Source organism: Candoia aspera, chromosome 1, assembly GCF_035149785.1.
Source record: "Candoia aspera isolate rCanAsp1 chromosome 1, rCanAsp1.hap2, whole genome shotgun sequence".
NCBI classification, from domain to species: domain Eukaryota; kingdom Metazoa; phylum Chordata; class Lepidosauria; order Squamata; family Boidae; genus Candoia; species Candoia aspera.
This window is the reverse complement of record NC_086153.1, coordinates 41,410,012-41,435,789: the sequence shown is the minus strand read 5'-3', so window position 1 is coordinate 41,435,789 and position 25,778 is coordinate 41,410,012. Positions and strand designations below refer to the sequence as shown.

The 25,778-nt window shown below is 37.3% G+C and overlaps 1 protein-coding gene across 1 annotated transcript in view; it reads right to left on the bottom strand.

The window, feature by feature from the left end:
• Positions 1-629: 629 nt before the first annotated feature.
• SRBD1 (S1 RNA binding domain 1) overlaps positions 630-25,778 on the bottom strand; it is a 205,439-nt gene continuing 180,290 nt past the window's right edge. Inside the window, exons 17-20 of the mRNA XM_063302803.1 lie at positions 24,308-24,484; positions 22,166-22,318; positions 8,783-8,967; positions 630-2,032 (exon numbers count right to left, since the gene is read on the bottom strand). Coding sequence (XP_063158873.1) covers positions 1,743-2,032; positions 8,783-8,967; positions 22,166-22,318; positions 24,308-24,484 — 805 coding nt within the window. The 3' untranslated portion in view covers positions 630-1,742. The remainder of the gene's footprint in view (positions 2,033-8,782; positions 8,968-22,165; positions 22,319-24,307; positions 24,485-25,778) is intronic.

Sequence of the window (25,778 nt, the reverse complement as noted above, 5' to 3'; positions counted from 1 at the left end):
ACCCTGTGGACAGAGAAATAACAAAGATTTACTGCCCTTACTGCTAAATAAACTCCCTTCCACACAAACACTACTCAGAAAAGTAGCAGGGTATGCCTTTCACAGAAGGGGTGGACAAGTACTTACCTCTGGAGCCTTAACATGTAGTCTCTAGTATAAGTATCTCCAGCTGGCCATAATGTTGGAAAAATGACCACACACATACAGTAACAACACAACACAAACTCCACCCTTATGTATTTGTGTCATGATATTTGAGGCAAGTATGTTTCATCATTGTTTTTAAATGTTTTTAACAATTTGTAAACTGCCCAGAGCCACTGGGAGTCAGGTGGCATATGAATTTAATAAATAAATAAATCACCATCATCATCTTCATCGTCACTTGCCCCCTGCAGGTGACTATGGTATTTAGTCTCCCTGCTACTAATCATAAACAAATGAGGAATGTGAAAAAAGTATAAATAATAAAAAACGAGCAGAGTTGGTAAAACTGCTCCCAACAGACAGAGTTCACAAAGTAGTCCTCCAACAAAGCTAAGTTCTTGAAATGTTTGTACAAAAATAACTAGGCACTGATTTGCAATTAGAATACTCAGAAAAAAGACACTCAGGCAAAGATCTTTTTTTAAAATAAACATGTTTTTCAAGAAACCATTGGATGCTCTTCCTCTTAATGAAAATGTTGTTTATCAAGATTACATTGTATCTTGTAGCTCAAGACATATAAAAAAATTCTGCACCTGCTGTTAACCATTTTTTCCCAGGTTGATATAGTATAATACAACCCGCAATTCTGGATCTATACAAACTTGATTCCCATTATTGCTGTTTCTTTTTAAAAAGAATCAGCTAGGGAAAAAATAAAACAATAAGCATAAACTAAAACCTTTTAAAGAAATATCTTAGGAACAGATCCATTGAACCATTACTGAGGTGAGACCTGCAAAAGGCAGATTCTATCTATAACAAAAAAGGCCAATAGTTACATGGAAGCAAAAAAAATTTTTGTTTAGACATAAAGTAAGTATTGGAGTCAATTGCTCAAGTTACTATTCAAATTTAGTCAATTTTGTAAAAATACTGGGTCAGGCCTGTATTGTTACACATTATGGTAATGGAACATTGTGGCTGAGTGTTCCTTTGTGCAGACAAAATACTTCCACATAGAAAATTAAGCTGCCACAGAAAGGGCAAGGAAATTAGAATACTTCTTTCTGACATCCTTATATGCAGGGAATGTTTTATACAGCCCAGACACACCTTTACCATAGAGAGATTTCAGCTCAAGGATCTTTTCTAAGATGACTTTTCAGTATTAATAGGAATGGAAGACTGAGGAAGGGAATATGGTCAGAGGCATGAACTATCATAACCAAATTGTCAACTGCAATACATGGAATCTGCTGAACAGTTCCTGGAGATACAATGTTCCATAGTACCCATTGATGGGTACCAAATGCTGGATGTTAAGAACAAGTGATTTTCACAACTGAAAGAACCATCCCAGTTGCACAAATAGCTATAGCCAAGTTGGTAGCCTTTGCACCACAAATGATACAGTCATTTATACAACTGGAATTAGTACTTTTTAAATCAGGTTCTGAATTTCTCAATAACCCAACATGCTCTTTTAACTCTAGTTTGAATGAAGGTTCTAGCTCGGTCCTCACTTTTCCACTACATTCTGTTCATCATGGTTGAAACAGTAGCCCTTACTATGAAAAATGTCCACAAATTGCTCACAATACACGTATCAAGTCTAAAGTTATTCTGGAACGTGGAAGGTCAATTTCACGCACTTTGACTTCAACTTTTTCTCCTGGACCAAGACCAAGACTTCGTCTTTTCTTTGCTTTTGAAAGTTTGTCCTCTGTTATGCTACGAATTGGAATTAGTCCTGCTCGACCAACTCCAATGTCAACAAAAACTCCAAAGAGAGTAGCATTTTCAACTCTTCCTGTGAGAAAAGTTCCAACTCTTAAATCTTCAGGACAAACAATGCTCTTCTTGAAATCAGGTTGATCGAAATCTGTATGAAAGGAAAAACCAAAATAAAAACACAAAGATGATTTTAAAATAAAACTTTAGAAAGGGGACTTTCTAAATTCCAGTTTGGGCAATCTACAGATGACCTTAGTTTTATTTTTCAGACTCAGCATCTCCAGTATAGATTTTTTTGGCCTCCCATAAATGAAGAGCATCATAGACTGGCAGCTATAATGCTATGTCCAATGAAACGTAACCATTCATTTATAATGTACAGTGGTTGGGTACATTCTGAGGGATAATTTTCTTTCATGCTAGATGGCACTAAGACCATGAGAACATCTGTGCTAGATCAGATCAGCATTGTGTCACACAGTGACCACGTCTATTTCTATGAGACGTATACACTACCCATAGAGTTCTACAGCTCCAGACATCACCTCAAGGTAGATTTAAAACCATCACGATTATAATCAAGGAAAGCATTATTTGCCATGGACATGCCTAATCCCCTTATAAAGCTGTTCAAGTAAGGGACTATTACTACATCTTGTACTAGCAAATTCTATATTTAATTTAATTAAATGAATACAGGTATATACCACTTCCTGTTAAAAATCTAACTATGACTTATGTGATGAAGTGCTTCCTCTTATCTGTTTTCAGTCTTCCAGCTTTCAGTTTCACAAGATTAGGTTCATTATGAACAGAGGGGGAAAAACCTCTAGTACAAGTTTCCCAAATATAGTACCACACTGAGTTTAGCAAAGACCTAATCAGATTTTCCTGCAGATGACATTCATATTCTATATATGTATACTTAAAAAAAAAACATCTGCCGCCTGAAAACAGTGAGAGTGTTTCAATTTTTTTTAACACTTTGGAAGTGAAAAAGGAAAAAATGGCTACATTCAACTATGGTAGTACCAGATTACACAATCTCAGAGTTTCCAATGAAGAAATGAACCTAATTACTCAATTCCCAAACAGTTAAAGTTATTGCAATGTAACACTACACAACACAGGTTTTGTTGTTTATTTGTTTAGTCGCTTCCGACTCTTTGTGACTTCATGGACCAGCCCACGCCAGAGCTTCCTGTCGGTCGTCAACACCCCCAGCTCCCCCAGGGACGAGTCCGTCACCTCTAGAATATCATCCATCCATCTTGCCCTTGGTCGGCCCCTCTTCCTTTTGCCCTCCACTCTCCCCAGCATCAACATCTTCTCCAGGGTGTCCTGTCTTCTCATTATGTGGCCAAAGTATTTCAGTTTTGCCTTTAATATCATTCCCTCAAGTGAGCAGTCTGGCTTTATTTCCTGGAGGATGGACTGGTTTGATCTTCTTGCAGTCCAAGGCACTCTCAGAATTTTCCTCCAACACCACAGTTCCAAAGCATCGATCTTCCTTCTCTCAGCCTTCCTTATGGTCCAGCTCTCGCAGCCATATGTTACTACGGGGAACACCATTGCTTTAACTATGTGGACCTTTGTTGTCGGTGTGATGACTCTGCTCTTAACTATTTTATCGAGATTGGTCATTGCTCTTCTCCCAAGGATTAAGCGTCTTCTGATTTCCTGACTGCAGTCAGCATCTGCAGTAATCTTCGCACCTAGAAATACAAAGTCTTTCACTGCCTCTACATATTCTCCCTCTATTTGCCAGTTATCAATCAAGCTGGTTGCCATAATCTTGGTTTTTTTGAGGTTTAGCTGCAAACCAGCTTTTGCACTTTCTTCTTTCACCTTCATCATAAGGCGCCTCAGTTCCTCTTCGCTTTCAGCCATCAAAGTGGTATCATCTGCATATCTGAGATTGCTAATGTTTCTTCCAGCGATTTTAACTCCAGCCTTGGATTCCTCAAGCCCAGCATGTTGCATGATGTGTTCTGTGTACAAGTTGAATAGGTAGGCTGAGAGTATACAGCCCTGCCATACTCCTTTCCCAATCTTAAACCAGTCCATTGTTCCGTGGTCTGTTCTTACTGTTGCTACTTGGTTGTTATACAGATTCTTCAGGAGGCAGACAAGATGACTTGGTATCCCCATACCGCTAAGAACTTGCCACAATTTGTTATGGTCCACACAGTCAAAGGCTTTAGAATAGTCAATAAAACAGAAATAGATGTTTTTCTGAAACTCCCTGGTTTTTTCCATTATCCATCGGATATTGGCAATTTGGTCCCAAGTTCCTCTGCCTTTTCTAAACCCAGCTTGTACATCTGGCAATTCTCGCTCCATGAATTGCTGAAGTCTACCTTGCAGGATCTTGAGCATTACCTTACTGGCATGTGAAATGAGTGCCACTGTTCGATAGTTTGAACATTCTTTAGTGTTTCCCTTTTTTGGTATGGGGATATAAGTTGATTTTTTCCAATCTGATGGCCATTCTTGTGTTTTCCAAATTTGCTGGCATATAGCATCCATTACCTTGACAGCATCATCTCGCAAGGTTTTGAACAGTTCAGCTGGGATGCCGTCCTCTCCTGCTGCCTTGTTATTAGCAATGCTTCTTAAGGCCCATTCAACCTCACTTTTCAGGATGTCTGGCTCTAGCTCCCTGACCACACCATCAAAGCTATCCCCAATATTGTTATCCTTCCTATACCGGTCTTCCGTATATTCTTGCCACCTTTTCTTGATCTCTTCTTCTTCTGTTAGGTCCTTGCCATCTTTGTTTTTGATCATACCCATTTTGGCCTGGAATTTACCTCCGATGGTTCTAATTTTCTGGAAGAGGTCTCTTGTCCTTCCTATTCTATTGTCTTCTTCCACTTCCGTGCATTGCTTGTTTAAAAATAATTCCTTATCTCTTCTGGCTAACCTCTGGAATTTTGCATTTAATTGGGCATATCTTCCCCTATCACTGTTGCCTTTTGCTTTCCTTCTTTCTTGGGCTACTTCTAGTGTCTCAGCAGACAGCCATTTTGCCTTCTTGGTTTTCTCTTTCTTTGGGATGTATTTTGTTGCCGCCTCCTGAACAATGTTGCGAACTTCTGTCCAGAGTTCTTCCGGGACCCTATCTACTAGGTCCAGTCCCTTAAATCGATTCTTCACCTCCACTGCATATTCCTTAGGAATAGTAGTGAGCTCATATCTAGCTGATCTGTGGGTCTTCCCTAATCTCTTTAGTCTGATCCTAAATTGTGCAAGAAGAAGTTCGTGATCGGAACTACAGTCAGCTCCAGGTCTTGTTTTTACCGACTGTATAGATATCTGCCACCTTTGGCTGCAAAGGATGTAGTCAATCTGATTTTGGTGTTGTCCATCTGGTGAAGTCCATGTATAAAGCTGTCTCTCACAACACAGGTTACTTTCATTAAAACACACACATACACATACAAAACATACCCTTTAATTTCTAATACCTTTCAATGGTTATACAGGATATAGGCTTTACCAATGATTCAGGCACTACTGAAAACTGCTCTTTATTTATATGCTATTCTGGCATATCTAAAAGGCTTTGTTTTCCTTAGACTGCTCCCTGCATAATCAAATGTTAATTCACACATTTAAAAATTACATACTTTGGGGCAATCTATTGCATAATTAAAAATTCTGTTGCACAACAATATATTGTCACCATCTGTTACTTCTATTATTTCTTTTCACTGATGCCAGTAATTCAAAAATAATTTAATTTATTATGTTCACCTAAGCAGATTGTTGCACACTTTCAAATATAAACTGGTATGTTTTTTATTTCTGTCACAAGTCATAGCTTATGACTGGTTCCTGAAGTGTTTTAAGCCATGATCAAACAAACCATATTAAGTCTTAGTATGATCTGAAATTTATTGGGATTAATTTTAAAAAACACACCATGGCTTAGCATGAGGTATGAGCCAGGTCTATAAGTTCTAACAGGACCAAGAATAAGGGCTTTTACAGATTTCCCTGGGGTATTCTTGTGTGTATTGATGGTTGGGGAGAGGAGATAAAATATAGTTATCATTGCAGGATTAGGCTAAACCAACCTTTCCCTAGCCTGTATCCTCCAGATATATTAAACTATAATTCCCACCAACTCCAAACCAGCACTGTCAATTGTTTTACTAGGCTGGCCAAATATCCGGGTTGTAATGTGATACATCTAGAAGTCACCAGGTTAGAGAAAGTTGGACTGGCTCATAAATTAGCATGACAAATACAAACTAGGGTGAAACTAAGATATATATGCTCTGGCTTCTCTGCTGTGAGTTCAAAAACTTTTGCTTCCACGTTTCATTAACAATGTCATTTGAACTACAGCTAATATGAAATATAGATTGTTTAAACAAGTCAGTAGCATAACCTATAGATTAATGTTTGCTTGTTTCAAGCAATAGTTGAATGGTACGGCAATGGGTTCTAAAAAATGAAAGAAAAACTTCCATACTCCTTGCTGCTGAGTTAGAAAAAAGGCATGGAAACATGAGCTTTACTCACCTTGTGAACTCTCCCATTCTGAAAGGGTGCATGCTTTATTTTCTACCGATTTCAAAAATACATTTAGTTAGCCATAGCCCATAGGACACCAGAATTATTTTTATTTTATTTTTTGAGTTCCTGTGAAGCTTCACAGCCTGATGCAGTGTGTTTGTATGACTTCCTATGGCAACTGTTACTGCCGTAATCAATGTTCCAGTTGAAAGCAACACTGCAAAAACTTGTTCAGAGCTTACAGCTGCTCTTAATTTCAGTGCAATGTAACTAAAGATATGGTCCTCTTCACTGCATCCTATGGTCAATGTTAATCTGATCCTGAAAGCTCTTTGAGTCTATTAAAGGCAGTCAACACTTCACTAGGGATGTTCAAGGACTTTGGATATGAACTGACCTGAAATAACATCTGAGAACCATTGGCTTTCACACTTACAAAATGTATCAGTGGTTAAATAATAGTGCACCAAAACATGTTTTAAGATGCATATTTAGAGAGAAAATATATTTAATATAATATAAATTCATATTTGGGAGAGGTCTTTTAGAAATATATATTTAAATGTGATTTCTTTAAATGGGAAATTGTTGGAAAAAAAATCATAAGCCCCCAGATTAATGCAGAAAAAGAAGAGAATAAGCTTATGGGTGATAGTAATATGGGCTGCAAATAAATGGATTTAACCATTCTGTATCTCAACCTTCTCCAGCTGAGTATCCTCCAGAGGTTTTGACAACTCTCAAGGCTTCCAAGCAACACAACACAACACAACACAACACAACACTGATAGGCATGCTTTGGCCCTGTTGCTTGGGTTGGGGCTAACCTCACCTCAGTATTCTGTTTCTAGGCAAGGTGCTTGAACAGCTGGTGGCCAATCAACTCCAGACTCTCTTGGAGGAAACTGATTTCTAGATCCATTACAATTCAATTTCAGGCCTGGCTATCAGAAACTACCTTGGTTGACTTGTGAGATGACCGGTGCCAGGAAAAAGATGGGGAGCATGACTCTGCTGGTCCTCTTGGACCTCTCAGTAGCTTTTGTTATTCAGTTGGATAATTGCAATGCACTGTACATGGGGCTGCCTTTGAAAACAGTATGGAAACTTCAGTGAGTTCAAAATACAGCATCTAGACTGCTACCTGGGACTGGCTGATATGAACAGATTATGCCAGTTCTTCCCCATCTATGCTGGTTGCCAGTCTGTCTCCAGACCCAATTAAAGTGTTGGCTTTGACTTTTAAAGCCTTAAACAGCTTAGGACCAGGTTACCTGAAGTAATAACTTCTCCCATATGTACCCATCTGGACTTTAAGCTCATCAAATGATGCCCTTCTCCTGGTCCCCTCACTAAAGTAAGTGAGTGGCCCTCTACAAGGAGGAGAGGTTTTTCTGTGGTGCCATCTCATTTATGGAATGCCCTCCCCAGAGCGGCTCAACTGACATCCACATTAGCATCACTTTGAAGCCATATGAAGGCATTCCTATTTCCCCAAGTTTGAACTGGCTTTTAATTCATGTTGGTTTAGGTTCTGAATGATTACCCTACTTTATACGGTGTTTGCCTACTTTATACGGTGCTGCCTACTTTATACGGTGTTCTGTTTTGTATTTTTATTTGATTTTATCATATATGTTTTTACTCAGATTGTATTTAGTGTGTTTTATTGTAAACTGCCCAGAGAACTTCAGGTATTGAGTGGTTTACAAATTTAAAATAAATAAACAAATAAATATGTTGATAATGTATGCTGTCTCAGTTGTGTGTTGCACAGGGAAGTTATATGATTCAAATAAAATAAATACATATATACATCCTGGCAAGCAGTTGGGGAAGGCTCTGTAAATCACTTCCCATCAGCTCCATTGCAGAAACAATGTTTACCACTCTTTTTACCATTTTACCACCGTAAAATTCTTGGTTATCTTTAGAGAAATTTAGGATAATGCCATTTTAAACAAATAAACATGGTTTGCAACAAAGATCTAAGCCTAAAAGATGTTCTTAGATTCATCTAATCTTTAGGACACATGACCCCCACAAAACACAATGCTAGATTCAAGTTTTCCACACTACTCAGGCAGGATAAAGGATAAGATTTACAACCCATTTTCAAAGTCAGATGGAGCAGTAGAGCAAACACAGACAGTTTGGGATCATGAACTTAACCAGAACCATCCTCCTATGATTAGAATCAGGGATCAAATGATAAAACTAATTCTTGATACCCACTTCACAAAGTAATCCAATACTTTTCTGCTCCCAGACAATTTAAGGAGAAGGTACATACCTACTAACATTGTCACTAAAATCATAAACAAAAACTGACAAATCATAAGTAAAAGAACAATATCTTCAAACTTCTTACCTTTCCGAATGTCAAAACTTTCTGGTTGAGTCAACCCATCAATGATTATTTGCAGTGTTTGTTCTGTTGTATTCAATCTTTTTGTTATTCCATCCATCCCTTCTCTTTCAATTATTGCATTCACTTTCTGCTGCATTTCTGACTTTCCTATATTGCAGTGATTTTCTCCAATAAGTGTTAAAAACCTTGTATGTAAAATAGAACCAGGATAAGAAAATATTATCACTTTGGAATTACTAGACCATTCTAAAAAAATTAAAGGAAGAAAAGTTTTTCAAGACTATAGTACATGGAGAAAAAATTTAGATAGACAACACAAAAGAATACTCTTATCTCTCTCTCTCTCTCTCTCCATCTAGTCCCAAAGAACAATTTTGTACTAAATAATATGGACCTCTTAATTACAAAGGGGAAAGGAGAGTGAAGTATGTATCTTGAGAAAATACAGATACAGAAGAATTGCTTGCCCTCATGGGAATTGAAGTACTGACAACGAAACAGCCATGAGCACTGCTGACATTTGCTAAATAAGTTGCTTGGTGGGTCTGAATCAAATCTGAGCCATAAGTAGGTGTCATGATGTTATTGCCAGGAAAGTGTTCCAAACAACAGCTATACTAGATTGTCACCGAGCTAGCAGAGTTTTGATCCAGCAGCTTCTAACAACCTGGTGCTAGGAACAGCCAACCACTTTCTGGATCCAGGCATGAACTACATACCAGGGATGTGCAGCATAATGGATTCAGCTCCAAAAAGATGTTTTTTATTTTTATTTTATTTATTTTATTTTTCAAATTTTATCACCGCCCATCTCCCCCAAAAGGAGGGACCCTGGGCAGTTTTGGAGCATGTAGGGGAGGGCTGTGCCTTTTTCTGGGATCATACAGCTGAAATCCTGGGAGTCATAGCTGCTTTTGAAAGTTGCCAACATGCTTTAAAATTGTATCCCTTTGTGCTCTGAAGCACAAAGATTTCTTTTGGAATCAAATTAGCAGCACTACACAACCCTACAAAACATACTGTATAACTTTGCACATGTTAACACATGGATGCATCATTTTTTAAAAACGGAATACTAATTAATACACAGCTGTGGTTCCTTTGCTATTTGAACATATATTTAACATAAAATTAAGAGCTAGAAAGCACTACTGCTAGGCCAAATTCTGCCCAAATTTTGTAAATTCTATGAAGGAATGATTTTTCCCCACCTCTTTTGCAGGCAATAAAATATCTTAGGTTGTGGAGGGAGAGGCAGATGCGTTACTCTGCTGGAGATGCTAGGAAGGGTAACTTTATTTAGTTTAAAAAAACTTGATATTTTCATGTATAATTGTGATAACTGTCTTAGTCTTCCTTCCTATCAGGTGCCCTTCGGGGATTTACCATGTGATGCTGCCCTGTCAACTGGTAAATCTCTGAAGAACCCAAGAAGTCTTTGCAAGCCGATGGAAGCTTTTGTTCTCCTATGTTAAAGAAAGTAAGGCAGGTCCCCTCTTGTTCTCCCCCAGTAAAGATTTCAGAAGAAATTCCACCCCCCACTCCAAATTTGCCTTGCTTCCTTTAATCTTCCCTCATCCTTCACAAATGGGAGGAATTAAAAGGAAGTGAAAAAATTCTGCCCAGCATTAGAAAATCCCTCATGAACAGCATAATAATAAAAGCAAGGTATGCCAAAAACTAGGGAATTTTTACTGTTATTGTTTAACGTTCCAGGGAGAAAAGTTAACATTTCTACAAGGTTAGTATTTTGTACTAGTCAATAAAATTATACTATATATCACTGTATTGCTCTTGTGAGTCTCTTCCTGACATTTAACTGGAGTGGATTAATGAGCTAGATATTAGGAATGTCTTGGTCCTTATTTATTTAAATAACATTATCAGCAACTTTAATAGAAATATTTCCTATGTATTTTTGAAAATGCACTTTAGATGCTTAGTCTAAATTTCTCTTTCAGCTTATCGTTGAGTGAACAGAGGAGGCAATAATGCAGCTAACTAGATAGCAAAATCTTGGCATTCATTTAGTTCCTAACTGACCACAAGCCCAGAGATTCTATTACGTTTATCCAAAAGGAAAAAAAAGACCTGCTGAAAACAATCCTGAAAACTCTCCTCCTACAGTAAATATGGGCATGTGACATACTTCCATATAACTCTAGTTAGACACACTCCAAAAATGGCCACACCAGGATAAAAAATCCAATTAAAATGAATTGAATAAGTACTGATTAAAGTTAAATGCTTGTTAAAAGGAAGCATCTAATTTCTAAAAGTAGATCAATCCCTCATTTCCCTATAGACACACAAAAACACTTCTCTCTCACACACACACACACATAACTACAATACACTCATGCATCCTCCAACAGAAACAGTAAGAAGAAGAAAAAACACTGAGGGGAGGTGGGGTAAGGGGAAGGGGTACCTCCATTCAGAAGGAGAGGAAAGAGAAGGGGAGGGGCATTACTTGGGATGAAAAGTGACAAAGGAAAAGGCATGAACAGGAAAGGAATAGTAAGAGAGAAACTGTGGAAAGTTTAACCCAGTGTTTCTCAACCTTGGCAACTTTAAGATGTGTGGACCTCAGCTCCCAGCTATGCTGGCTGGGGAATTCTGAGAGTTGAAGTGCACACATCTTAAAGTTGCCAAGGTTGAGAAACACTGGGGTAACCTGTGCCTATGCTGGGCTCGGCAAATATAAATCAATGGATGCACACCCCGTAGTAAGTCCTATAGATTCAATGGCTTTCATTCCAAGGTATGCACAGAATCTTTAGTCCTCCTCAGTTGAGAAATTATGCAATAGTCATCTCCCATTGAAAGGGGAGCAGAATAAGATCATGCTAGCTTACCCTCTGCCACTGCCCTCCCCTGCAGAAGGTAAGTGCAAAGAGGCGGAAGAGAGGAAAAAGCTGCTACTATTGCTTCTGTCTTGTTGAGGAGGAGGATGCTAGAAAAAAGGTCAGAGTCCAAGTGGCTCTCTATCCAAGGACTCCACTCCACATATTTCTAAAGATTTCACTCTCCGTGAGGAAGAAGGAATGATAGGTGGCTTCTCCTGCTCTCCCTGCTTACACTACGTATTTGCATCTAAGTGGCTCCAACTACTGCTTGTTCCCTAGCATTTGTCTCTGGCAAATGTACGGCAACCTTCCCAATGCAAAATTAATTATTTGGGGAAAGTTCACGTGATACCTTTGCGTGTGGATCTCAACGTGCAAGGAGTGGTGAGCAACTCCTCCCCTCTTGACTTCACACTGTGACCTCATGAATAATTAGTTGGCCCCAGGAACGAATAGCTGCAGCAGAAACGCCGTATGTGGATGCCAGCACTTGAGCTGGAACTCTGCACTGTCCTGGAAGATGGCTGTTCCACTTCAGCTTGACCTCATCCAGAGAAAGGAGTTCATCACCTCCCTTGGTAGGTGATTCCACTGCTGAAAGGTTCTTACTATTAGGAACTTTGTTTGTTTATTGTTTATTTAATTTTTATCCCGCCTTTATTATTTTAATAAATAACTCATGATTCAAATCTGCCTTCCTCTAACTGAAATCCATTAATCTGTGTCCTGTACTTTGGGACAGCAGCAGCAGCAGCAACAAAAGGTCTTGAACTTCTTAAATGTGACACCTCTGTAGTTGCTTGAAAACTGCTACTATGTCCCCCTCAGTTGTCGTTTCTCTAGGCATTTGATTTCTTTTTCCAAAATGAAAAAGACATTTATCACTATTAAATTCCATTTTCTATTTTCAGCCCACTTCTCTAACCTGTCAAGATCACTCTGAAATTTATTTCTGTCCTTCTGAATATTAGCTGTGTCATCTACAAAGTAACAAGAATTAGCCAGATGAATTGTCATTGACTTTGAAGAAAAATGCAGCACACAATTTCTCTGCATTACAATCCAAAGTTTAGTGTACGCCTTTCCTTATTTAATTCAGCTGAGATGGAATAGGTAGACTTAAAAACAAAAAAGCTAATAGGTTTAAATTCAGAGGCGAGAGTTAATAAGGACATCTTTCAGCTCTGGAATGACACAGACAAAAGGCATTCTTTCTGCATTGCCCAGTTGCTAATTCAGAAGTAACGTCATAGCAAATGTAAAGAAGCTGTTTGTATTTTGATCTCCTTAATACTGTAAATCAGGATTAGGCAAATTATGCTCCCCAGCTCCCAATCTGCAACCTTCAGAGTTCCCCAGGATTCAGCAGTAAAATTCTGAGTTTTGGTGTGGTTTTTGGCCACCCTTCCTGAGGTACAACCCTTAACATAATTCTTTTTCCACAGTGCTTAACTCTTGAGAACTTTTAACACTTCCTATGCTCTATAATCATCATCATCATCATCATCATCATCATCATCATCCAAATGTTTCTCAGTGACCTCACTGTATGACCAGAGAGGGCATGGCTGAATTTTAGTGCAGATAGTTGGGCACTGCCACACTAGTGCAGGCAAACACTGTCTAAGCTTTGATTAACTTGGCAGATGTAATGTGACAGCATCCTGTGAGCTGACATTCTCATGGCCCAATTGCCTAAATCAGCTGACACAGAACTATCTAAATCAGACTTCCTCAGATTTGGTCCTCCCTGTATAGGTGGACATCAATGATCAGAAATCTCAAACAGCGTGATATTGTAAGAATTCTGTGAGTTGACACACATATATTAAAGAATGCAGAGGTTCAGGAATGCTAGTCTAAATAACATGTATTTACTGAAAGCAGCTTATAAAATTTTGTCTTATTCACAAACTGGGATTTTTTATACCAAGATTGAAAATGCAACCTCATTATGGTTGGAAATGCATATGATGCATACTGTACATGATTATATATATTCACACATATGCCACCAGAGCTGTGCATTAATTTAATAAGAACAAGCCATTTGTTATCCACAATTACAGTCATGTGGATTAGAGGGAGATGCACAAAAATACTGCAAAAGAGATTCAGACATATGAATAATTAATAACATATAGACTTGCTTAAGGCATTTTTGTCCATAAGCAATTTCAGGTAGTCCTTGTTTAGCGACTGTTCACAGTTAGGAAAAGGTAATTTTGTGACCAATATCTGCATTTATGTCCACATTTATGGCCTTTGCAGGTCTGTAAAGCAAAGGAAAGCTGAAGTAAGATTGTAAGCACAGTCTAAGTTTCACTTAGCGAATGCTTTGGTTAACAACCAAGTTGCTGGTCCCAACTGTGGTCGCTAAATGAGGACTACCTGTACTTTGAGCCTCAGAACTATCTGAATTAGAGTTTAACAAATTTTAATCTATTTAACAACTAGACTACTCAATTAAAACATTAAAATATGAAATGACATGGAGTGTGTAAAGTTTTATGGAGGTTGGCACATTTTAATAAGTTGTTTTGAGAATTAAGTCAACATATATTTAAAATTTGAGGCTATTTCCATTTTGATGTAAAAATATAAGAGGATGCAATGGTAAAACAATTTAAAAATGAACAATGCCTTTCTATTAAACAAAAAGCAAAAATAACCATAAAGTACTTCTGATGTTTCCTTTCAAATCTATGTGGTCATGACCGCTGTTTTATTGCTATAGTTCTATATTTTACTGCAAAGCTACCCTGGAAAAATATATTTGAAGAGTGGAAAGTAAATAACACCACCACAATTCAGACTCCTGTTAGAAACCTTGCCAGAGCTTTGCACATATTTTTTTAATGGATAGCAAGCTATTATTTAAATAGCTATTATTTTAAAAAAATTATCGTCAAATTTAATTATCTTTCCCAAATATTGTTAAAATTCAGGCTTTCAGCCAGCATATAGTTTGCTTTGGTCACTTTGGTAGATGACTAACACAGTGTAGGAATGTTTTGGATGAAGTTACACTCCATAAAGTTACACTGCATGCCTGCAGTGCTCCATGATCACCAGTGGTCACTGGATTTGCAGGTAGTAACAAAGAGAGATTTCCAACAATTAAGGGTAGCGTACTAGTTGTCAGTTCTGTCACCTCCAGCTGGGCATATCAGATTGAATCTGGTGCAAAACATGGTGGCTAGGCTAACTGATACAAGGCAAGGGGATCAATTTCAAAGACTTACCTGGCTGGCCTCACCATCCGAGGGGATGGACTTTATGACCTATCTCACCCCTTCCAGCTCTATGATTCTAATCTTATGGGAGAAGTTGGGCTGAAGATAATGACTCTGCCAAGGTCACCCAGTGAACTTCCATTGGTGAGGACAGAATTGAACCTAGATTTCCTAGATCCTAGTCAAACATCTTTAACAGCACAAAATCTGTCAATGCACATATATCTACCTTTAACTAAAATTAAAGCATTAAAATCTAATTCCAATATAAATAAACAAGTAAAGTATCTCAGAAATAGTTACAAACATAAGAAGTGTAATATAGTATAGACCAACATCCATAGACTGCAACATTCAGATCTCAGACCAATTTTAAAATAGCAGGTAAAACCTAGAATAGAACAATATTCCATAAGGCCAGACTATTGAAAAGCCCTTTGCTTTCCAATCTGATAGATCTTATTGGCAGGGACATAAACAGGTAAATTCTTATAGCTGCAAATGGACCTTCAAATACAGCATTCCTACACTATGAGTACTGAGCTGGAGAACTTTAGGAATATAGTTTACATTACTTAAGTTAACTGTTTAGTATTGTCTTAACTCAATCTTTGGAAACCTAGGTCTTTCATTACCTAACAATGTCTATTTCTACTTAGTTTAATGGCAAATTATATTTGATTTAGGCCTCTTTCCTTGTTATATGTTGATACCTTTCCATGGCAAAATTCCAGTTTATTGCAGTAAGCTTAAAATGTTGGGGAAAGTTCCCCTGTTTTTTCCTGACCAATCTGCCTACCTGAGAAGGAGAGTGAAGGTTTGTTCAGAATGGCGAACAGGATTTCCCTTCCTATTAAATTTCACCACAGCAGGAATTTGAATAATAAATAAATAAATATTGCTATGTACACCAACTACTGCATAAAATTTGTACGAATACATATATTTTCTTTCTGAGCAGCTTGCTATTAATTAGGTTTCCGCCACTATTTTAAAAATATGTAGCCAAGCTCAGAATTAATAAAGTCAATCTTATAAATCTATATTCAGAGAAACAATTCCACTGTCTTGTTCACTTTTAGAGCCATGTTTGATTTCGGGAAAACAGTCATTCCTATGTCAACTGTGTTCTTAGTGAATGTAGATCCTTCCTTCCTTCCTTCCTTCCTTCCTTCCTTCCTTCCTTCCTTCCTTCCTTCCTTCCTTCCTCCCTCCCTCCCTCCCTCCCTCCCTCCCTCCCTCCCTCCCTCGTGTCACATATTTCATAGATAATTTTCACCCAAATAAACAGGCTTGGAGGGCACTTGGAAGAGAAATCAATATTAAACACAAAACTCCATCTCAGCGGTAATGCATATTGACCTCCTCTATTTTTAAATGTCATTGCTAAGAACAAAGCAAATGCTTTTGGATGTAGAAAAACATCTGCAGTTACACCAAGGTCACAGAAAATGGAACAATACAGTATTGCTATGCTATGCTATGCTATGCTATGCTATGCTATGCTATGCTATGCTATGCTATGCTATGCTACGCTATAAGAAAGGAAGGAAAATGCCATAAGCAACTACTTCTCTCTGCCTTCCTTTATTTTTTTGTTGGGTGGAACGATTGGTATACTGAAGCTGACATAAGAATGCTAATGGAGAGCTTCCAGTTCCCTGTATTTTGAAAGCAAATGACAGGAATGATGATAAATATGGTTTTATTGTATTGTATTTTAATGATTATTTATTCTGGTTTTACTGTAAACTGCCCAGGGTTGCTCTTTGAGTGAGATGAGCAGTAACTAAATTTGAAATATAAATAAACAAACAAACAAACAAATAACTATCCCTCCTCTTATGCACGCCATTTTTATTTGTAGGCGCTTGCCAATGATAAATTACATTTAAAAATTTATTGTTCACACTATTCAATATAAAACTCACACATGTACGTTTTTAAAATTAAGACATACTACACAGATAAATATTTAAACTTTGTGAAATCATATGTTAAATGTTGAAATACAAATTAAAATATGATTGTTAGAAGTTAAATTGTAAACTCTTTTTATCGAACTCTCAATGAATATCCTAATTCTGTTAATACTGACAATCTACATATAAATGCAAATAATGGAGAAAATACCTGAAATGTATATTTCCCCCCACTTTTTTTTTGGCTCACATTCTCAGTTAAGTATATTTAATATTCATCAATGCATCTTGGAGGTTTTAGATACTTAGGCTGCAATTCTATGTGCTATTATGTGGAAGTAAGCCCTATTGAATCAAATGGAGCTTACTTCTCGATAGGTAGGTGCAGAAGTTAATTTTTAGGAATGTAATACTAGACACATAACAGTGCTACTGTTTATTTTTAAGTAAGTTATTACAGAACTGCAACTTTATAAAATTTTATTTGAGAGTGTCAATATTCTCATGCAAATACCAGCATTCATCACATTTTGGACATTCACTGTAATCTGTATGTTGATACTTATTTTCATAATTCATTATGTTACATTCTAGGTGAATATGTTGAAGCTTAGATAATAAAAGGAAATGTCAGTTCAAGTTACAGTTTTTTAAAGAATAGGCTTGAACATCCATTGGGATGAATGAAAATTGCCATTTCCAGAGAAGTTTCTATAGGTTAAAGATTTGCCAACAATGACCATGTTTGATACAGCAAATAGGCTAATTATTCTTGTAGTCTAGACATCTGAGTGCAATTACTGTCACAGATGCTCCAAAAATGTTGATAAATACTGACTGCTAAGCAGAATGAAAGAGGCTAGTTTAAGACATACTTTTGAAATGTCCTTGGTTTAAACAGTGTGATGGAACTACTGTATGTCTAAAACTATGCAAAAGGTATAACTGGTCTATTCCAAAAAATAACTAACTAGCTGCAATTTAAATAGTAAAAATACAATTCCTCCAGTTATATTCCATTCTACAAGTGCATTTCTGCTTGCTTTCTAGATAAAGTATGAAAAGGAAGCCTTTCTACCTTTCCTTCCTTCCTTCCTATTTCTTTATTTCTTTATTTATATTTCATATTTCATGACCACCCATCTCACTAAGAGCAACTCTGGGAGGTTACTTTTCCTGCTGCTCTCAGAAAGGCGTTTCTTGAGTGCCAGAGGGTCTCTATAGGAGGCTTGGGATTTAGTGTTGGGACTGCAGTGAAAGAAGCCCAAATCTGACCTCGGTAAGGGTATTTTTCTGCCCAACTATGGGTTATATCTGCCTCTAACTGTACTGGGCTTCTCAGCTCTTTATTTGGATGTAGGAGGCAAGGTAGGCAGATGGGAATAGGAAGGCTCGCTTTTGCAATCTAACTTTCAATTGTGCAGCATTGGATGTTGCCTATTACAGTAATAAAAGATGCTAAGATATTTATTTGTTTGTCTGTTCGTTTGTTTTTCAAATTTCTATCACCACCCATCTCTCCCGAAAAGGGGACTCTGGGCGGTTAGGTTGCATCTTACTTCTGGGAGAGGCTGCTGCTGGGCAGGGTGGGTGTAGGTGTTCCACGAGGTGAGATGCAAGTGCAGCCAGACAGGGGATGGCTGCTGCTGGGCGGGGGAAGGTGTGCGGGTGGCTAGCGAGGCACGAATGTGGTGGGGCCAGCTGCTGCCAGGTGGGGGAGAGTGTAGTGACTTACTGGAGCAACTTGCGACTTTCCCTGCTGGCTTCCCCATTGACTTTGCCTGTGGAAAGCTGGCAGGGAAGGTCACAAATGGTGATCACGGGACTGCGGGATGCTGTAACCGCCATAAATGCAAGCCGGTTGCAAAGTGCCCAGATTGTGATCTTGTGACCATGGGGGTGTTGGGACAGCCAAAACTTCGAGGACCAGTTGTAAGTACCACTTGTTCAGTGCCGTCGTAACTTTGAACGGTCGCAGAACCAGTGGTTATTAGATGAGGGCTACCTGTATATTATTAAGGTACTTTTCAGGATTTTAAGGATAATACTCTATATGTTAAAACTGTGTAGAAAAATCAACACTTGGGAATAATTGTGCTTAATTTGAAAACATTAGATTTAATATAAAAATTAAGTATAGAAAGCTCACATATTAATTTTAATATAAAGAGGCCCAGTCTTTATAATAGTGGTTTCAAATATTTTGTGTACCCCTAATTATTCAGCATTACTACTTTTAAAATTAATAATCTTTGTATGCTGTCTGTAGTGTCTTCTATGAGTAATTACATAAATGACACATGGGGTTTTATTTTGAAGATAAATTAATCATATTGGTCATTTGTGAGAAGTGTACTAACCATTGTTTGCAACTGAGCCTGCAGTTTTAATTGGATCTTTGGAAACAATTCTGAATCCCCAAATTGTTAGTTGTTATTTTCATTAAGTATTTGTTTTTGAACGTGAAAGGAGCTGCCATGAACTGAGCTTCAGCAGACTGTCTGTATTTACTTGTTTTACACATTTCTATAGTGGTCAGTCACGAGACTCTGCTGTCCTGACATCTTCCATACACTTTCTCTACTAAATCTGAATTAACGGTACTCTGTTCAAGTATTTGCTCCAATACCAGTAGAATTGCATGGGATGGGAACAACTTCTGCATCTTTCCTGTTATGCTTCCCATTTCTGCCATATTTCCAGCACTGGAGAATGAGCAACTGCTGTATAAGAGACTTTTGTAGTTGTTATTCAATTCCAGTAATGCCTGAAAATGGATTCAGATCTTGTACCATCATGACTGGAAACTGTGCAGGAAACCAACACAAACAGAGAAACTTCTTGCTTCAGAAAATACTCCCTCAGTGTGTGAAGGAAGGCAGAGCTGAATGCATGGGGTGTGAGTATGGGCCAACAGATACAGTGCATGCAATTCTAATTGTGTGGGGCCTACAACTTGGAATTTAGAAACTATTTGAATAGTAGCTATAAAAACTCCAGGTAACTATTATACCACATAGGTTTGATTCTCAGAAATAGAATTTACTTCCTTCTGTTCAACATACATCCATTATTACATTAGTTTGAATTCTTATAAACTGAAAAGAACCGGAAAGTCTTGGGGAGTTATCTAGTAACCAAGCATATGCTGCTTGCCAGATGACATAAATTCTAGTTGGTTGTTTCTCTGGCTCCTAATTACTTGGGCATGTCAGAAACACAGTGGGTGTTGTCAAGGAGGTGCTTTGAGGATTATGCTGCATACAATAAACTGTTAAAATCTTCCCCCACCCTTTCTGACAGAGTTAAAATGATGTATCTATGACAATGTGCATGGAAAAAGTTGCAACAATGGATCCCTGAAGGACACATGTTATGTAATTCTAAGCATGTCTGCTCAGAAGGCAAGATGACATCTGGCATTAAATGTGTCTTTGGATCTAATATTAACTGATAATGAATAGGATCAGAATAAGTATAGAAAGGGAATTTAACTCCAATTTCACTGCTGCAATCCTGATGAAACTATTTCTACTGAAATCATTAGGAGGAAATTGGCATCAGTTGAAAATTCCCACCCCGTACTCAAATACTTTTACTTCTGTGTAAACATGCTGAGGATTATGCTGCATCCACAAGGGACTACTATAAGAAGTCAGTTGTTCCACTTTTACTCTTCAGAGTTTATCCTTCTCTCTTTGTAGACTCAGCAGCGATCAGCACTCTATACAGTTATTTATTCTTATCAAGCAAGTTTTTGATGTTTCAATAAAGGTTGTTTTATTCACAGATGTTTACACCTCAAAGCATTTAATCATCTTACTTTTGGAAGATCCCATTTTGCTTCCAAGCTGACATTCATTCAGATATCAGAAACAAAAAAAAATCTTGCCAAATAGGTGCAGATAATGATAACAACAGTAATAATCACTACTACTGCTGCTATACTATTTCTATACAGACTTTCACCCAAAAGAAGAGTGGTATATCAATTTTAGAGCTGCAAAGCACTGCATATTCAAAATCAAAAAGATGCTTTGGAATGAATAGGGGAGGTCACAGGGCACTCATTTGAATCTCCTTAAACCAGACACATTTTTCCTGGGACTGAACTGCAGCTGCAGAAATCCAGGAGCTTTCTAAGTATTGCCATTTCTATAGGTAAATTAGGCTTCAGTTATCCGAATTAACACTCAGTACCTGATTAACATTGCAGGAGCCCTGTCTTAAAATATACCGCCCACTGAAAGCAATAAAATATTAGAAATGAAAGTTTCTATATGCTTATAGGAATTATATACTAGCTTCAGCACAAATAAATGTAATAATATCAAACTGCATTACCACTACAGTTTATATCCTCCAAATTGGTTATAATGAACTTTACATCGATTGCAAGCATCATAAAAACATATGTTGCAAAAGAAACATAAATATCTAAAAGGGAAGAGAAGGACATTTAACACAGAACTGCTACTAACATTTGTTTAAAAATGACCTGTGCCTGAGTTGGGAATTATATTAAAAATCTTGCAGCTCCACTTCATGTTTCATACCTGTACGATCCATTTTTGATTGGTAACACTTCCATATTTCTAATTTTGTACTTACTTTTTGAGGAATAAAAAAAAATGAAACAGCAGGTTTTCTGTCCAAATATGTTATCAATTGACACTTTATATGCTTTCGGGTTATTCTGGTATATTAAAAAGATACACTGATTTTTATAAGGTATGTGGAAAAGGGTAAAAGTTACCAGTATATTGTTATTGTGAAAATTGTTTGGGAATGATAACATTGTTTTTTTCAAGTGAAAGGAGTGAGCTCCAAACAAACTAGCGTGCTTTTTTCAGTTTATTGAAGCCAATGAAAAAAATTGGAAAATGAAAAAAAAAAGAGTGCTAATAGACAATTCACTCTATTTCATACAATTTCTTACAGATTATCTTTTCATTAGTTACATTGTTTTTAATTTATCTTTTCATTAACTGAAAATGGAAATATTTGAATTTCAAAATAATTCATCTTAAACTTTCCTTGTGCCTACTTCTTGAGTTATGACATATTAGATTGCATGTTTGAATTGGCATAAGGTAATGAATGCAAAAAAAAATTACACACATATCAGAATTATAAAATTATAATAACAGAAAATACTTCAATTAATCAAGTCAATGGACTGGTTCATGTATGGATACTGGGGGCCCAGGTTACACAGAGGGAAGAGAACAAGCCTATCTAGAACTTAATTAACCTTCATTATAGCATCATTATTAGTATATTCAGAGCCCTGCTTCCAAGAGTTTTTTGGAAAAAAATTCTTCCCAGATTAAAAGTTGAAAGATCTAACTGTAGATTCATTTTTTCATTGCTTACCTCATTGCAATATTATATGATTCAGGGTGGATGCACGTTTGATCCAAAGGATTTGGCTGCTGAATGACATTTGCTCCAGCCTTGGTTTTCTTTTTACACTGCTTCTCATTTGTGGTTGCTTTATGACCCCCAGCTGCAAGCTCATTCTGTTGACTGAGGTTCAAAATTGTAAGAGAAAAGGATATTATTATCATTAAACTAGTGACCATTGTATGTATCTTTTTTGCTCCTGCCCAATGAGCAAAGCTACAAAACCTCAAACTCAATATACAAATTTTGCAGATAACACTAACAAATGAGCATGAGCTTTATAATTAACAAATCTTCAAAATTCTGCATATAGCGGAACCAAAGAGCTTTAATTTAATATTGGTATTTGTGTCAATCTCACTTGGAATTGGGCAGAATTTTTTTTTAAAAAAATAGGTTCAATATTTCAAGCACAGAGCATAGGGTAAAAATGCATAGAGGCTTTGGTTCACCTCACAACATTTTCAGTTCATGGAGCACAGTGCAATTGTAGAGCCCATGGCTTGTATTTTGAGGGCACCAGATTCAATTTTTGACAACCTAAAGTAGCCTCAGAAAAGCCTTGAAATGACATTGCTGGTCTGTATAGCCAATACAAAGCTAACAGACAATGGTTAGAATTATTATAAGATAGATTCATATGTTTCCTATAAAAGGTTCAGACATCAGACTGGGAATCCCTCTGCTTTTTTCTTGATAACTGAGATCACTTTTCTTTTTCTCTGCTTTTGTGTGGGTGAGTTCGTTGGCTTAAAATCTTGATATGTTGAATCAGTGTTTTATTATTTTCTTATATTGTGCACAGTTGTTGTATCTTATATCCCACCCTATATGCCAAAGAAAACTTCACTTATAAACTTACTATTACACAGCCACAAGTGGTGCGTGCACAGAGCTATTATCAACTTATATTTTTATTTATTTTTTATGTCTTTTCATTGAAGTCCAAGACCAATCTTAGATTGGAAGATATGACTCCATATATTAAAAACATGTGTATCAAGATGAGAGCCAGAATTCATTGCACTGTCCTACATTTTTTTTTCCTTCTGTGTAGACTATACCAACTGCCTCAAAGGTAGGTACAGCTTCATAAGATATCTTAGGCTGGCTGGTGCAGCAAGCTCAAAGGTATTAATATGGGGTGGGGGAGGTGGTGTCTTTAAGATATCTAAGGTTGGGTCAACCTTCAGCTTCTAAAATGAGCCCCTGTGCTTAGTTCCAGAGTGTGTTCAATCAAATTGCTATTATATTTCTGTTCTGCTTAAAATTTAATTGAACTGTCATTTGCTGTTTCTTTCCTTGGAAATGATGAGAAACTTTATTATGACATATAGTCTTTACTTGCCAGCAAATATCTGTAGCTGGGCCAAAGTCAAAATGTCACTGTGAGACATAGCAACATGCAAAAATGTCTATGGTAGTTATTACTATTGAGGGCTGCAACATGTGGGTGGGATGATGTGGAAAAGGAAGAGAGAAAAGAGGAAGGGACTCTGTTTCCATTTATTTTCTCTCTCAACTCCCAATAGAATTTCTCTGGAAGTTTTTTCTATAATATGACTCCACCTCCTCAAATTTACTTTTATTATATTTTAGAGTTTCTTTGTCAAAGGAAGCAATATTTATTAGAGTTAGATGGATCAATACTTCATCATTTAGGATACAAATCCTTCCAAGGTGACTCATAAGTAACATTTACTATTTCGCAAATCCAAAACAAATGGTATCAACATATAACAACTCAGCAAGTCTTCCCATATGGCGGTTGATGAGGATGGATGGGAGGTGGGAGGAGTGGAAGCTCAATGGGAAAAGAATGCCTTGTCTCCCTCGTTTATTTCTTTATGCCAAGAGATAGTAATTAACATCCTGAATTATGAACTTCACAGCTGAACTGAGATGTGAATCTAGGACTCTATTCCCTACATCACATTACCATTCTTTTAAACCTCTTATGCCATAGTTGACTAAACGGCAGACTACAAATTACTTTTCGGTACCTGAGTACAGACTCTCAAGACAACCTATTGTCTACTGGGGTCTTTCTTTTACCAAAATCTCTGCTTCCATGTGGAAAATAAATGATCAACCCCACACTTTTTATATTACCTGCAGAATGTTCTGATGTATTCCTGGTTGATCCTGATAAAGCCAGCACACTGTTGAAAGGATTTTGGCCCCAATCCTTTGACATCTTTAAGCTGTTCCCGATTGACAAATGGTCCATTTTTCTCTCGCCACTCAATAATATTTTTAGCCCTGTTGGCATTCAGTCCTGCAATATGTCTAAGAAGCATAATAAAAGGAGATTTGGAATTACATTTGATAAAAGGAAGCAATAAGTAATATGAAAGCAACATAATATAGATACTGCTTGTTCTAGGATGATTGGAAAAAAAGTCATCTTAAAATTTAGTGCTAAGCTTCACTGTAGCTGCTCAGCTATAGAAGTGAGCTCCATTCAAGGATTGGCTTCTTCAGTCAATAATACAGAATGGTGCAGTTTTACTAATACACAAAGCATAAGTGTTGATTGCATACATCGCTATAAAGTTTCAGACTCATACCACACTTATGTTTAATAAAGACATTGTGTAGTAGGAGGAGACATACTTGGGGGCTAGCAACCAGGATGAATTAATAGGAGGGCAAACTGAAACAGAGGAGTTTAGCAGAGGAGGAACACACTGACTTCACTTCCCAACTCCAAAAACTAAGCACCAAGGTGAGTTTAGTGACTGCGAGGAAGCCAAGTTTCCATATTCTGTAAAATCATAACGTAAGACTAACTTTTCAGTCCAACAGTTCCTCAAAAAGAACAAAACCAAGCTGCCAACAATAATGAATATGAAGGTAGAAAACCAGCAGGGGATAAAGTATTTTCCAGTTAATGCAGAGTATTAAATGCAGGAACTATCTGCTATTGGGCCTATGGGTTTATGCTTAATGCAATGAGCCCTGGATCTCAGGAAACAAGTCAGTTCCCTTAAAATCAAGCTGGCTGAGCTAAAAATGGTTAGAGAGTCAGACTGGTATATAGAAGAGATCTTTTGGGATGTGGTAACTTTGTCCCACTCCCAAGATAAAAACTTACTTGCCATTAGGGAGAAGAGAAGTCTTGGGAAAAGAGAACACTGCTACAGGGGAGGCTCAATTCTTAGGTGAGGAGTCTAATAGCAAAGATTTTAATCCGGGGGTGGAGGGCTTTTGGTTGTAGATGATTTGATCATAAGACACTGTGATGTGGGGCGAGATATAAGTGTTATGGAACCTACAGGAAACAGTGACTACAATGCTGTTACATTCAACATACATAAAAATGGGAAGCAGCAAACAGAGTCACATTTGACTATAAAATAGGGAACTACTGAAAAATGCAGAGCATTGGTGAAAAACAGACTGAAAGGAAAAGTAATGAGGGCCTAATCTCTTCATAATTTCTGGAAGTAATTTAAAGCCACAATGATTGATGCCCAGCTGGAATGTATTCTACAATGTAAGAAAGGTTTAACCACAAAAAGACCAGCATGGCTTTCTAGCAATTTCCAGGAAGCTATAGAAGTTAAGAAAGCTTCCTTCA